General features: G+C 41.8%; 1 protein-coding gene across 4 annotated transcripts in view; it reads right to left on the bottom strand.

Moving 5' to 3' along the window:
• Positions 1-13,651, bottom strand: part of esamb (endothelial cell adhesion molecule b) — a 32,213-nt gene that overhangs the window by 6,148 nt on the left and 12,414 nt on the right. For 2 of the 4 annotated variants that reach the window (XM_040182959.2, XM_040182966.2), the window contains exons 2-4: positions 2,103-2,248; positions 830-1,031; positions 269-424 (exon numbers count right to left, since the gene is read on the bottom strand). In XM_040182959.2, the coding sequence (XP_040038893.1) occupies positions 269-424; positions 830-1,031; positions 2,103-2,248 (504 nt within the window). Of the gene's footprint in view, positions 1-268; positions 425-829; positions 1,032-2,102; positions 2,249-2,928; positions 3,485-13,651 lie in introns of those variants that run through there. The other 2 variants (XM_040182983.2, XM_040182974.2) reach the window with 2 other exon arrangements.

The following is a 13,651-nucleotide window of genomic DNA, read 5'->3' as shown; positions in this document are numbered from 1 at the left end:
TGCTGCTCATTAAGCTTAATTGTTGTTGTAACGACAGGATTTAAATGAGTTTTTGTAGGGACTATTTCTATGATAGAAAGAAGAAACAACTGTAAATTGCATTTCTTTTAAAGCTGCAAGCATCACAACCCTCCAAAAAGGTATCCGGATGGAAAACAATTGAAACTCAAATTATGTTGATACTCACAGTAAGTAAACCGTTTTTTTGTAACTTGACCATTGAAATATAAGCGTTAACATCCTGGTTATATGCTGAAAAAATACCCACTCTGCATTGGGGCGAAGAAGACCTCAGACATGGGTGCAGCCCTGGTCCATTTGTAGTGAGGGACAGGTTTTCCATGACTGGACTTACAGCTCAGAGTCACGTTGCCCTTCACCACTGGGCTTCCTGTCATGCTGCACACCGGGGGAGAAGGGGGGACTGGAGAGAGAGAGAGAGAGAGAGAGAGAGAGACTGTTAAAATAAAAACAAAAGGACCTATAAGCTTATAAGGAACTTTAATCCACAGTAAAAACAAGTGGATATTTTTCTCTGGGCTGCAGCCATATTGCATTAAATAAGAAAATGTTTTGACCCCGCATTGTTTCCATCTGCTGCTGGATGATGACATAATGACTTCAGAGCCAAGTGAATCCCTAAACGGTGGATGAATATTTGGACATTGCTTGCTTTCATGAATACATCATATTTAACAGACTGGATCTGAAATCCTTCAGAAAGTATTTACTTTGCCTGAATTTCCCAATCCAAGGAACCGTGTGTGTGTTGCACACCGCTCGGATTAAACCTGACCTTTGGAGTTCCGCTGACGATGTGGCGTTTTACCTTTGACATTTAAGTGCATCTGTCCGAAAATGCCAGAACTGCCAGGGATGATGACAGAGCACATGTACTGCCCTGAGTCGGACTCCTGGGTGTTGTTGATGTAGATGGAGAGGTTGGCCGACGGCATGGCCGCACTGAAGCCCACTCTTTTGGTGAACTCGTTCTGCCCGTGCCCGACTTCGCCCGCGCTGAAGTTTATCACCTGAGCAGAGAAGAAACAAACACATCCGATGACGACATCAAAGATGGCTTCCTTTCACCCGTTAATAATTGGTACTCTGAATTAGATTCGAATTCGATAGACATTATATGAAATACAACACACTTTTAAAAGAAGGTACCATTTTAGACTGTGGCCGTATGAAGATGTGCAGATTAACCATATAACAGAAATCACAGCCCTTCATGAAGATAATCTTGACATGTACAGATGATGGATGTTGAATTTTCAGGCAGATTTTCCCTTTGAGATAAGCTTGCAGGCAACGGAAACTGAAATTGTATAGATTATATTAATCATGCAAAGACCCTACAGACTCAGACACACACACACACACACACACACACACACACACACACACACACACACACGCAGAGTACGTGCAAATATGTAGGTGAGTTTCACCAGAAATTTGTGTCATGTTTAGGAGGTGCAGTAAAAGAAATGGCAGGTCATTAGTGGCATCTTTTCCTTAACATCCGTCGTTACATCCACTGTGAATTAAACAAGTGTAATCTCTACAGATTATTTTACACATCACTGAGTTTATCAGCATATTTACTGTACATGTCCTGCTATAGAAAAAATACGTACTGTTCATAGGTGATACAGGCTCAGTAGATGAATAAGCATTTCTTTAACACATTTCCGAATTGATATATAATACATATACTTAAATAGTTTTACTATTCTTTGCAAGGCTGCAACCAACAATTATTTTCTTTACCAATGTGTCTGCCAATAATTTTTGTGACAAATTGATCCATTCAAAAAAGAAAGTGAAAAATGGTACAAAGAGTTTACATTCCAAGATATTAAATTAAATGTTAGAAAACTGGAAAGCAGATCTAGAAATTCCCAGATTTTTTTCTAGAAAAACAATATAGCTAGAAAATAGGTATGGTCCTATTCTTAGTTTTAAAGGTATAACACTATAACCATACAGAAATAGTAGGATTAGCAAACACACTGTTTATATTAATCCTTTTTGTCCAAAGACATCAGGTCAGCTGTACAGCAGATCATTGCAGACTTACGTTTTGACCTCCTCACCTGCTTGGATTTCTTTCCCGTGAAGAGCCAAACCACAGAGTTTTTGGAAATGTCTGAGTTGGGGCTGTACCAAGCATGTAACACCACCATCTGGCCCTTGACCACCTCCATCTCTCCTATGGGGATCTCCACCTCCTTGGTGTCACCTGGAATAACCACACAGGAAATGGTCATCTTCAATTACGTGCATACACAAGATTTGCTTGTCTTGAGATTTATAGTTTTTGTCCCACCAACTTTCAAATATATAATATATAATAGAACTCATTCTTGCATATGTTTAGCAAATCAATGACACAGAAGTTTACTCTGGTGGATACATTTTTGTTTGAAAATATTCAGACAGAAGAAACAAGAAGAAATTGTAACCTCAGGATCAGTCGATTCCCAACACGTCTTTCACGTGTAGGGAATCGTGAGTTTTTTTTGGCTCCTTTTATTATTTGACTAACTGGACCACGGAGGTAAAACTCAAATCACAGGGAAGCCGAGAGAAGCAGACACGTACTTCAGCGTTAAATCTAAATAAACCTGCGTTGGTATTTGATGATAAAGTACAGCTTCATAGCCATGCATTTTACAGATAATCCAAAAAGGGTTACACACGTAGCTGCACGGGGCTATAGAGGTTTCCCGACCTGATCCGTTTGTGTATCTAAAGCTTGGATTGTAAGAAAAAATACAACCATATGCATGTGGGGTTTAAGCTTTCTAACTCAAAGAAAGTACAAAGCAACTAACAAGAAAATGCTCATTTATATTTATATTATATTATATTAGACGACAGGATATTAGAATAAATCAAAAGGGAGGATATCCAACTCACAGGGTGTCCAATCACCCGAACCAGAGAGCTGAAGCTGGATCAACTGATCCCCGCAGTCGTAGTTCACCTGCGTCTCCAGTTTGAACGGTGAATTTAAAAAAAGTCAGGCAAAGAAAACAGTATTTTTTCCACAAAATCCTCCCAGAGCTAAAAACGGTGAGTGTCCCTCGTGCGCTCGACTGGGAGAAGAGGGCAGATATTTGACATAAAAGAGAGTACTCAGGGAAAGAGAGCAAGCGTTATGATCCGTATACAGCCAGGCAGCTGAAATCTCCACATCTGTTCAGCCAGGCACGCCTTCCTTCTCTTCTGCACTCTCAGCTAGCAGAGGCAGGAGAATTAGGTGATTGGATGCGGGGCTGGGCGTACACGCAAAGAGCAGAAACATGCGTGTGCGTGGTTTAAGCGCAGAAAACACTTCTTCTTTTTTTACATAGGAGGTTTGCTGCAGGGACCCGGTCCTCGTCCCGTACCTCCCGGGACCATGTGACCCAGCCGCTGCGCCACTCGTGTCCTTTAATTTTTGACTTTCTGAATCTGGTAAATCCTGTTGACTAATCCCTCAACAATCCCAAACCAAATCCTATCACCTCACGTGAGCAAAGGAGCTCAGCAAGACATGGATATGGTCTGACACAAGGTGCCTTCCGCCTCCAACACTGCCGTCACTGCCATCATCATCATCATCATCATGGCAACGGCATTTACATTCAATAAATCAACATCGGCAAGTCTCTTCACATTGAATTCATCGCATCATGCAAGCCAGCCAGCTTGTGGAGTCTGAGGCATCCATCATGTGAGCAACAGATTGTCTTCCATAGGACACTATACAACATGCGGATATGATGTTATGCTAGAAATGGTGTCTTGAGAAAGGTGCTGCTTTTTGTAGTCATGTACCAAAGCTTTTTCCCCTTTCCAAAACACAGGAGTGTTATATACATACGCACGGCAAAGTTAATAATCACACTTAAATAGGAAACACGTTCTTGTTGTTGGTGGAGTTCTCAGTGTTATGACCTTTTTTCAGATCAGCCGTGTTACTTAAGGGTTTAACACCTCGCCAGCTGCTTTGGGAAAGTGTACTTTAGCAGTGACGCAATTTAAAAGATAAAGTGGAGGAATGTCTGCCTGAGCATTACCAATCATAGAGTGGGGCAGATAAATCTGTCCGCAGAAAAATCCACGGCAATGCTTTTATCACCAACACATGATAAGATGTCAAAGCCTGTGAGACATCGATGCAAAAAAGTCTTTCCTTGTCTAACAATAAACATTTCCTCACGTCACTGTTCAGCAGTAAAGACCTATTGGACATGCATGCGTGAAATGAATACATCTTTATCATCCCCATCGTTCCTGCTCTCACCATGTCAGCCGGGTTTTCATGCATAATACATAGCATACCCCTCCCCCCCGATTTGAAACGTAGTTTTTGCCTCACAAATCTCGTTAGTGCTCCGAATTCATCTGCAGCAGCTATTGTGAAACCAGCTTGTGTCCGCAGTAACAATTATGTAACTGAGAAAAAAGGCCATGTAAGGATGAGGTTGTCATTGCGTCTACATCAACGCGCTGGTTGTGTAATGCCATAAAGTGTTGTACAGGCGGTTTATGCTGATTAATATATATTGCGCACCGGAGACACAATCACAAAGGATCAGGTTTTTCTGTAGGTTGATGAGAGTTCTTCATGTGAACGGTGTTCCATAATGAAGTGGGATAATACCCCGCAGTCTCTCCATTACAGACTATTCTTATTTCTTTGAACAGGTTTATCCTCAAAACTGTGTCAATCATTTGTTTATTAAAAGAAGGAAAATCTTTACTAATCCGTGTCTGTCTCCATCTGGAATGTGTGTGTGTGGTTGGCTACAGACAGACAGTTAAAGATGTGGATATGGGTATAAAGAACATTTAAATCCTTCAGAAGGAACAAAGATAAAACAAAAAAATATAACTAAAGCATCACAAAAAGTTTCCAATAAAGGGGATTTAGATATGATACGTAGACTCAGTAAACTGTCCTAATTACATTTTACCAAAGGCGACCGTTCAGCCGAGCCACGCTTTATATCTGCTAATTGGATTCTTCTCTTTAAAATGGCAGTTTTTTTGTTGTGTTTTTCCTTCCTGCAGGGCAGCCTTGCTGTGAAATATTGGCGTAGTCTCAGAAGCTAAAGCAATTAAAACGGGCAGGCTGCCGGCCGCGCACAGACCTGCGATGACTAATCAAAGGAGGGTCGACCCTGTGATGCACGTCTAGAGCCGGGCCACAAGGAGGTACAGGTTTCTTTTTAATTGCTAACAAGTATTGCTAGCATTTGTTTTCTTTATTTGTGAAAATACTTGAAATTGGTAAAAAAAAAACACATGAACAACACATGTACTCTAATCTCTCATTATAAAGTCCTGTGAAGGTTCTAGTCCTCCCTCTCTCTTGCATTTGGTTCTCGTCGGGATCACATCTGATGCATCTTGAAAAGTATCTTCTGGAATGTCTAATCTAGATGTCTCCACACTGCGCATTCATTGCCTCCAGTAAAGTCACCTGGTCATGTGGATGATGGTCACAAACCTTCCACCTCCATGCTGAGAGAAACTCCTCTATGGGGTTTAAGAAGGTATGGAGACAGGAATTATAAAGAAACAAGCCTCTCTGTATTGTATTGTATCATCCACAAAGATAAATGCATGTGGCGTGCGGCTGGCTTCCATCTCCTCTACCCTCGAAATGACACTGTTTTACAGTAATTTACATTATGCATAACTGCATATGTATGTACTCTGTTTGGTTATTGACCAGACATCTCTACCTGGACATACTGATACCGTAGTTTCTCACAAAGTGTACAGTGTTGCTTCATCCTTATTTCATGTGTCTCTGGGACTCTCGCAATTGTCGATGTGCTGACCATATTAACATAGTGATATCATCTGCCAGCACTCAATCCCGAATTTCCCGCAGTTTTATTGCAATGGCAATGTCCATATTTCCAAACAAAATCAGTTCCAAGCGATCGCCTTTCACTGATACATGGTAATGAGTCTAAATCAGGACACCTGGGTTGGCTTTGAGCTGAAATTGCAATTAGCTTGGAATTATTATTATTTTCTATATTTAAAAATAATTACTGCAGAAATGTTTAAATGTGTCATCATTCTGAAATGTGCTTTTATCAGTTTTGAAAGCAGTGCGTTGATGCACTTATGAAAAAAAGCAGTGCGCATATGAAAAATATCCTGCAAGTATGTAGTTGTATGTAGTAGTTTGTGGAGCATTGACAACATTTTTTGTAGATTTTGAAAAATGTGGTGATTGAATGCATTTTGTCTGAAATGATTCAGTTTGGTCCGCACACACTTGTGTGTTGCTGAATGTGTGAAGAGTTTGGAAAATGTGGTTTCAGTATTGGACAATGCTGCTTAAAAAACAGATCCAATGAGTATATTGTAGTACCGTGAACCACCCATAAGGGGCAGCGCATTCACAGGAGAAAACAGATGGGAGATAAAAGCGCAGTGGGAATCTTCTCATCACCAATCTCTGAATATACGACTCAACGAAGGAATACATCAAGTGTGAACTGAAGCGACAGCGGTTGGCCGTGTGTAGAAAAAGAGGGCCGGCCAGGTGTGTCCAAACATAAACGTGCATCTGGTTCATTGTTGAAATACATGAGATCTGCATGTCTAACAAGGCCATCTAATTCTGCTGTGATCGAATGAAGGATAAAAAAAAAGTCAGTCCCTCTCTCGATGCCCTCGGGGAGCTTCTGTGAAGATAAACTGATCCTCTTTAACAAGCCCAACTCTATCTCCCAGAGTAATCTCTCCCCCCTCCCTCTCTCTCTCTGGAGCTTCAGCCGAGGTTCAGATATACTCTTCGTTTAGACCTCCGCTCCTCCACTTTTCCCCATCGATATGAGGTGGGCCTGTTGCTTTGATCAAAGCCCTGATAATCTAGAGCAACAGGGTCCACAGGTTAAAGGTCAGCAGCTGGGTGCACTCCTCAGCGACTATTTTTGGGATTAATCGACTAATCTAATGATTATTTCTGAAATCAAAATAATGACTCAAAATGTTTGAATTTGAACTTCAAATGTATTTGTGTACCAAGTTAATACAAATGTAATCATCATATTCAATTAAATTAAATCAATTAAATAGTAATACACATTTAAAGTGCAACTAAAAACAAGAGGCAATCTCAAGCCTATGCAAGTGGCGAGCATGTTGAGGATGCTGTCAATTCTTCTGCCAACTCTCTGAAGGACAAACTCGTCCACACGCCTTTGCTTGATTAGTACTAAGAGAGAGAGAGAAAAACACAAAGCTTTAATTATCACGTTATAGGCTAAAGTATTATAGTTTTGCTAGAGTAGTAGTAGAGTAGGTATCTCGCAATTGTGTTGATTTGAAATTAGTTTTTTCCACCACCTTTTGTTTGATGGATGCTAAGTGGAGGAGGTTAACTTTAACTATTCAAAACGGACCAATAGACAGGCTACTCTGATAATTCACAGATTTACTACATTTAGACACGTAGACAATGGACCCCAGCACATACATATAGCGCATTGCAATGCTGAATAAAAATTATCGGTAGGTCTGGATCTTTTATAATATACGATGCACCGATAATAAAAATCTGCGTCGACAATCTTTTACAATCAACGTAGTCAACTTGATTGAAGCGTTGCAGCTCTATGCGAGACCAAGGAAGACATTTAAAAGTCTCAAATTTGAGGTTACAGAAAATGTGTTGTGTTAAAATACCTTCTCGTGCCTCTACATACCTTGAAAGTCTCCCTCGGTAGTTTGAAAAGTGCATCCAGCTGCTGACATTTAACCTGTGGACCCTGTTGTCGCTCTCGATTATCCGGGCATTTAAAAAAAAAAAAAATTTAAATGAAGGTTAAATCTGATCCTTGGCTGAAGCTTAAGATAGTGAGAGAGTACTAGTGAGAGTTGTTGTTGTTGGTAGTAACACAGCTGGTCTGATCTCTACAGCATGTGTTGTGTGTGCTGATCTGGGATCTGTGTCAGAGCAGCAACAACAAAGGCTTAAAACTACCGTAATAATACATTATCCAAGCGGCAGATTTCTGTATTTTTTTTAATAATATCGTTCATTATTCTGGATATTCTGGATGACCAAAAGTTTGACTTTTTTTAACAAGTGACAAACAAGTGTTCCAGATTCCTTGATTTCGAATGAGGACAGAAGTCGATGAACAAAGATTTTGGTTGAACCAAAAAAAAGGAGGTTATTGCCAGACTTTTTGACAGACAGTAAAGGGAGGAATGTAGGACAACAAAAAGCCTTGTTGGTGTAAAAACGACTATGGCACTGACCCCACAGGCTTCTAACAGATGGTGCTTCAATAATAAATATTTGGGGAAGGCTCCTTTAAATTGGATTACATTAGTGTAATCTCTGCAGCTATTTTAAACCATTCTAAGTGTGCTATCTCATCACAGTAGCGTTAATCCCCCTTAACTTTTGATTGTATTTAAATTGATTCTCCTCGCACACATTGCTCCAAACCCCCTCAACCTTCCTCTGGTTCTTGCTGCAAACTTGTGCACCCACACACGCACGCACACGCTTGTATTTGTTGTTTATGGTGTCACCTTTAGGACACAGGAGATCTTCTGTGCAACTTATAACAGGAAAGCGTAGTTAGCTTTACTGAATTTAGTTAGTTTGTGATTTAGGCAGTTAAGGTGTAAAAGATGAATAAAGAGAAAACTCTTATTTTGAAGGGTTGGTAGAATCTTCCTAAAGAGTCAATTTTCTTAACACTGAGGCTGCTCATCAACAATAAAAACGTGCCAGCATTTTTTAGATCGCCTCGTAGCTGCAGCAACCAACCTGCCTTTTCAACGGTTATCATGACCTGATCGTAGACACTTAGACAGACAGCCGTCTGTTGTCATCTTACAGCTCTGACATCCAAGACATTTAACCATAATGCCCTCGGTGCTAAAAGGAAACAGAGCAACAGGTTTTATAGACAAGTTTCCCGGGCACTTCCGGTTCACTTCCTGTTTCTGCCAAGAACTTCCGGCGCAGGCTGAGTAGTGGTGTAAAAATGGCTTTGGACTGGCAACATTCGACCGAAAATCTTGTTAAAAATGGTGTTTTGACCATTCCGCATCCAAGTAAGGTAACATCATGGGCGGACAACATGTCGATATGGCCCAGCATCACAACATCCAACCTCATCCTTACAAGGCGTTTCAGTACCTCCATTCCGACAAAGTGGGCTGTGTTTCTTCCCTTTTTTCCCTCTTGTAAGGGTTTTTTTCATTTTTTGGGGAGTTTTTCCTGTGCCGATGGTGGGTTTCGGGGCAGAGGATGTTGTATGTGTACAGACAGTAAAGCCCTCTGAGGCAAATTTGTAATTTGCGATTTTGGGCTATACAAAACAAAATGACTTGACTTGACTTGACTTGTACTTTTACACGATATGGGCATATAAAGGCCGATGTTCAACCAAGCCAGTTCGTTAACAATTCAGCGCATAACGCCTGGGTTTTGGTTACCAAGATGGGAGATGTGGAGACTGCAGGCTGTACCTGTAGCCATGCAGCCGCCGTGCTTTGGAAGGTACGTTAGCCCATCTTATGCTTGTATTAAGATGTTTGTATGTATCCGTGTGTTAACATATAACAGAACACGAAGAGTAATAAAAAGAAAAAGTAATCCCCTCTAGCCTGCCTGCACTTAAAGCATGCTTTAACCCTTCAAAGTCGACTGACGAGCGTCAAAGTGCGCACCCCTGACATATCTATTAATAGCTTTGGAATGGATAAAGGTATTAACTTACTTTTTTTTCTACGAAAAAGCTGACATTCGTAATAATTAGTAGACTGTGTTGACTTTGAATGATAAGCCTTCCGTATTTGAGTGCAAATCTATAGCATTTTACTCACTTGTAGATGGTTGATGGTCGAAACACTCTCCTTCCGACCAAACATTCAGCAATCGCCACGAGTTGTTGCAACCGTGAACAGCACAATATGTCCCGGAGCCGTGTCGGCGTGTAACACCATCCATAGTTTACTTTTTCTGCACGCTAACCAAAGACCGTAAAAGACGCTAACTCACTAACCGGAAGTGCTTTGCAGACACAACCGGAAGTCGTTGGCAGAGTGAAAGGCCAATGGCGGCCCGCCTATTTCACTTAGGAAACTTGTCTATAGTCAGCTACGGAAGGATGGATAACACACACACACACACACACACACAGATGTTTATGTGGGAAAACAAGATGCTCTTATTGTGGTGCAAAATGGACTCGGACCACTGGAATCCAGTGGCCTCCTCCCGCCAGCTGTCCCACAGTGTCCTTCCTAACCCCTTCCCTCCCTGCTCTTGGGTCCTCGTGGCAGGGAATGAAAGACAAACCGAGGGCTTAAATGGGTCTGCAATGTTGCACCACAACAGAGCCCGTAACCGGCCTGCCACCCTCGCGCCGCTCGGGTCTTTGAAGAAGATATTTATAAACCATTAGTGTGGCAGCGGGGCCGGCAGTTTTATCTCCCAGATCTGTCACGGGTTACCGCACACTGCTGACAAGAGTGGCAGGGTGGCGTCCGACAGGGCCGCTGCTTCACCAGTCCCGGGTTGCACTCGGAGGCTGAGGCGCAGACTGCCTCGCCGTTCCCCCGCCTGTGGGACACGGGGAGGGCTCACTGCGACGGGGCTGTGATTAAGAAGCTGAGTGATCTGATTTCAGATTTTCACTGAGCCCTCATCAGAGAGGAAATAAAGCATAAGACTTATAATCTGTATACATCCTCATGACATACTCCAGTGCTTCCCTGTTTCATCCTAGGAGAGATGACGGGGTGTTTGGCATCATCATGCAACATCTGGAGCGGGAAACAGTTCCCTCTCTTATGTGTTTAAGTGTCTGGTTAATTACTGTTCATTAAGAAGTTGTTTTTTTATTATTGCAGAGTTGAATCAGATTCAGACCCCTCTCATATTCCTCCATTGACTATAAGGATACAGCCAGATACCTCGGTTTAACATTAGGACCGGTAAGAGGTTCAAACAGCTCCATCCAAATCATCACTTGATTCCAATGGATGTTTAAAATGTCTGAATAGAACCATTTTTAATGGGCAATCATTGATACAAACCATGTTTTTTTTCTATCCATCATCTTCAGCCGCCTACCCTGATGCGGGCCAAGGGAGGCTGAAGCCCCTCCCCATTGACATTTTTGGCCTGCTACACCCCTCCACCCGACTATTGGTGGGCCGACACACAACCAATCACACTCACGTTCCCACTGGGCAACTTGGAGTCATTGGTTAGCCTAAGCTGCATACCTTTGGGCAAATAAGCATGTATGAAAAAATACCACACGGCCCAGTGTAAAAACCACCCGTTCCCACACCAACAGCTACACCCAAAGCCTGCGTATAGATTTTATAAAGTGAAATCCATATACTGTAAGTTTCTGAGGATACTCATCAATGATTCAGCAGGGTTCTTTATGTGGATTGAGCCATCTGTTTTAAACCTTTTGAGAGTTTGTTCCAGTCTGATAAAAACAATGCTGCAGAGATTGACGGGAATTAACAAAAACTATAAAGTTGTATGCTGAAAAGCCAAAACAATAAGCTGAAACAATAAAGCCGAGGGGATGTTGTACGATAAATCTCTCTGGGGTTTCACAACAAGCTTTTAAAATCATTTGCATGAAATTGAGGCCTGCGTTGGAGACGGGTCCAAATTCAGCGCCCATGTTACACTACTGAGTATTTAGTCCTTAGCCCGGTTTTTCTGTACATTCAGCAGCATTTTACATTATTAGACATTCTTGGTGGGTATTATTTGCCGAGTACGCTCATGCAATAAATAAAAAGCTCATGGTAGTTGTTTTAGTGAACTCTGGCGGTTAGAGACCGACATGTTGAACCTCAAACCTTTGAACTCGGGTGTACTTTGAGGGGGGTGGGGGTGTAACACACAGTTTGATCCAGTGTTAATGTGATGAGTGCAAACTAACGTCTTTCATGAGAGGTTTCGTAGAAAATACTATAAGACTTATATTTTAACCAAACGTTTTTTGCTTAATATGCAACATCTTTAGAAAAACAACAGTTAGACTCCAAAGGAATGCTCTGTGAGGAGTCAAGGCTCAGATGGTCAGCAGAGACCTGATAATGAAGCTAAAGTAAAAATGATTATGACTATATAATCTAAACACTAGGCACAATATCTCAGTTACATTGGAGATTTAACAGTTACTTTACACCCTGACCACACACAACGTGACACACACACACACACACACACACACACACAAGCTGCATGGTTACGAAACAAAATATCCAATTTCCTCGAAATTTCTTAGAAATGGAAGTCAGAAACATTTGGTTTGGCAGCCGGAGATGTTATGAGAGGCCATAAGAGACAAGAATATGTGTGAATGTGTATATTAGATACAGATGGATCCTCAGTGATTTTATGTAATGTTTTATTAAAAAGCTGAAATCCTCTCAAATCTGGATTTATATCAATGTTTAATGGTTTGTTGAAACTCCCAAAAAAGGTGCACGTTTGTAAAGATTTACAACACACGTCTAAAACGAGTTGCGTATTCAGACAGACTTCGTTACTGCCCGGCGCTGTGGGACATTTTACCGCCCAGTCGACGGGTTCTAGATCGCCTGTTCAATCCCAGCCATGATTAATGTGGCGCAAAGATATTGTGCAAGTCATTTGGTTCTTGCGCTTACTAGCCTGCTGTGCATTACCGCGCTAATGTGACACTTTATTGATCCCTGTAGGAACATTCTCTCCTCACAGCACGGCCTAAGTGCCGGGTCAGTAACTGCAGAACAGCCCCGCAAGCTGGTAAAGATTCAGTGTTGAAGGATGTTTGCCAACATGGCGGTTGGGGGAGGGGCTTAAGCTGCTGGCTCGTGGTTGGAGGACGGTCACCCAACGCGGCCTGATGCCTGTTATTTACACCTCAGCACGCTTCCCGATAAGGAAAAGCAATAGACTCGCATGGACAGCATCATTTATGCAATCCCATTTTCTATTTACAACCACGTTGAATAAAATGAGACCCGATATCTGGACGTGAACTTGCGGTGAAAGAGAAAAGGGGACACAACAGGGGAGAGGAGTCTACTCGCATTCAACACAACTAAGAGCCGCAGTCATTTAACCGAGGTGAGAGGGCTGTAATCAACATGCATTATATCAAAGTGTAAAAGGGATTTGATGGCTCCCAAAGCCAGACATGATGGATTTAGCAAGGGAGGCTTTTAAGACCTCTCGAGGGTCCGCTTGCGAATACATTAAAAAACTGTGTCCCCTTCAGTGTTTGGATAGTTGCTCGCTTGAGGCCGTGTGCCGTCTCTGTGGACTGGTCGCAGACACATGAAAGAGATTTATTTTGTGTAATCCTCTTGAGCTACTTTACTTTTCTCCACAATAAGATAAAGAAGCGGGTGCCGTAATGACTTGTGGTGGCGCAGAAACATACTAGATAAATGAATGAAACGCTCCAGTCTGATTAGCAGTAATCTAAAGAGCATTACATTTTTTGGAGGTAGGATGGCTGAATAAATGAAATGTATCCAGTTGGGGCTGCACAATTCATCCACATTTTAGCAAAATCCCAAGATGGCATAATGCATTTTTCAAATCGCAGGAGGCACAATATGTGCCACAGTGAAATAT

The sequence above is a fragment of the Gasterosteus aculeatus genome, chromosome 1, assembly GCF_964276395.1.
Source record: "Gasterosteus aculeatus chromosome 1, fGasAcu3.hap1.1, whole genome shotgun sequence".
Taxonomy (NCBI): domain Eukaryota; kingdom Metazoa; phylum Chordata; class Actinopteri; order Perciformes; family Gasterosteidae; genus Gasterosteus; species Gasterosteus aculeatus.
This window is presented reverse-complemented; position numbering and strand designations above follow the sequence as displayed.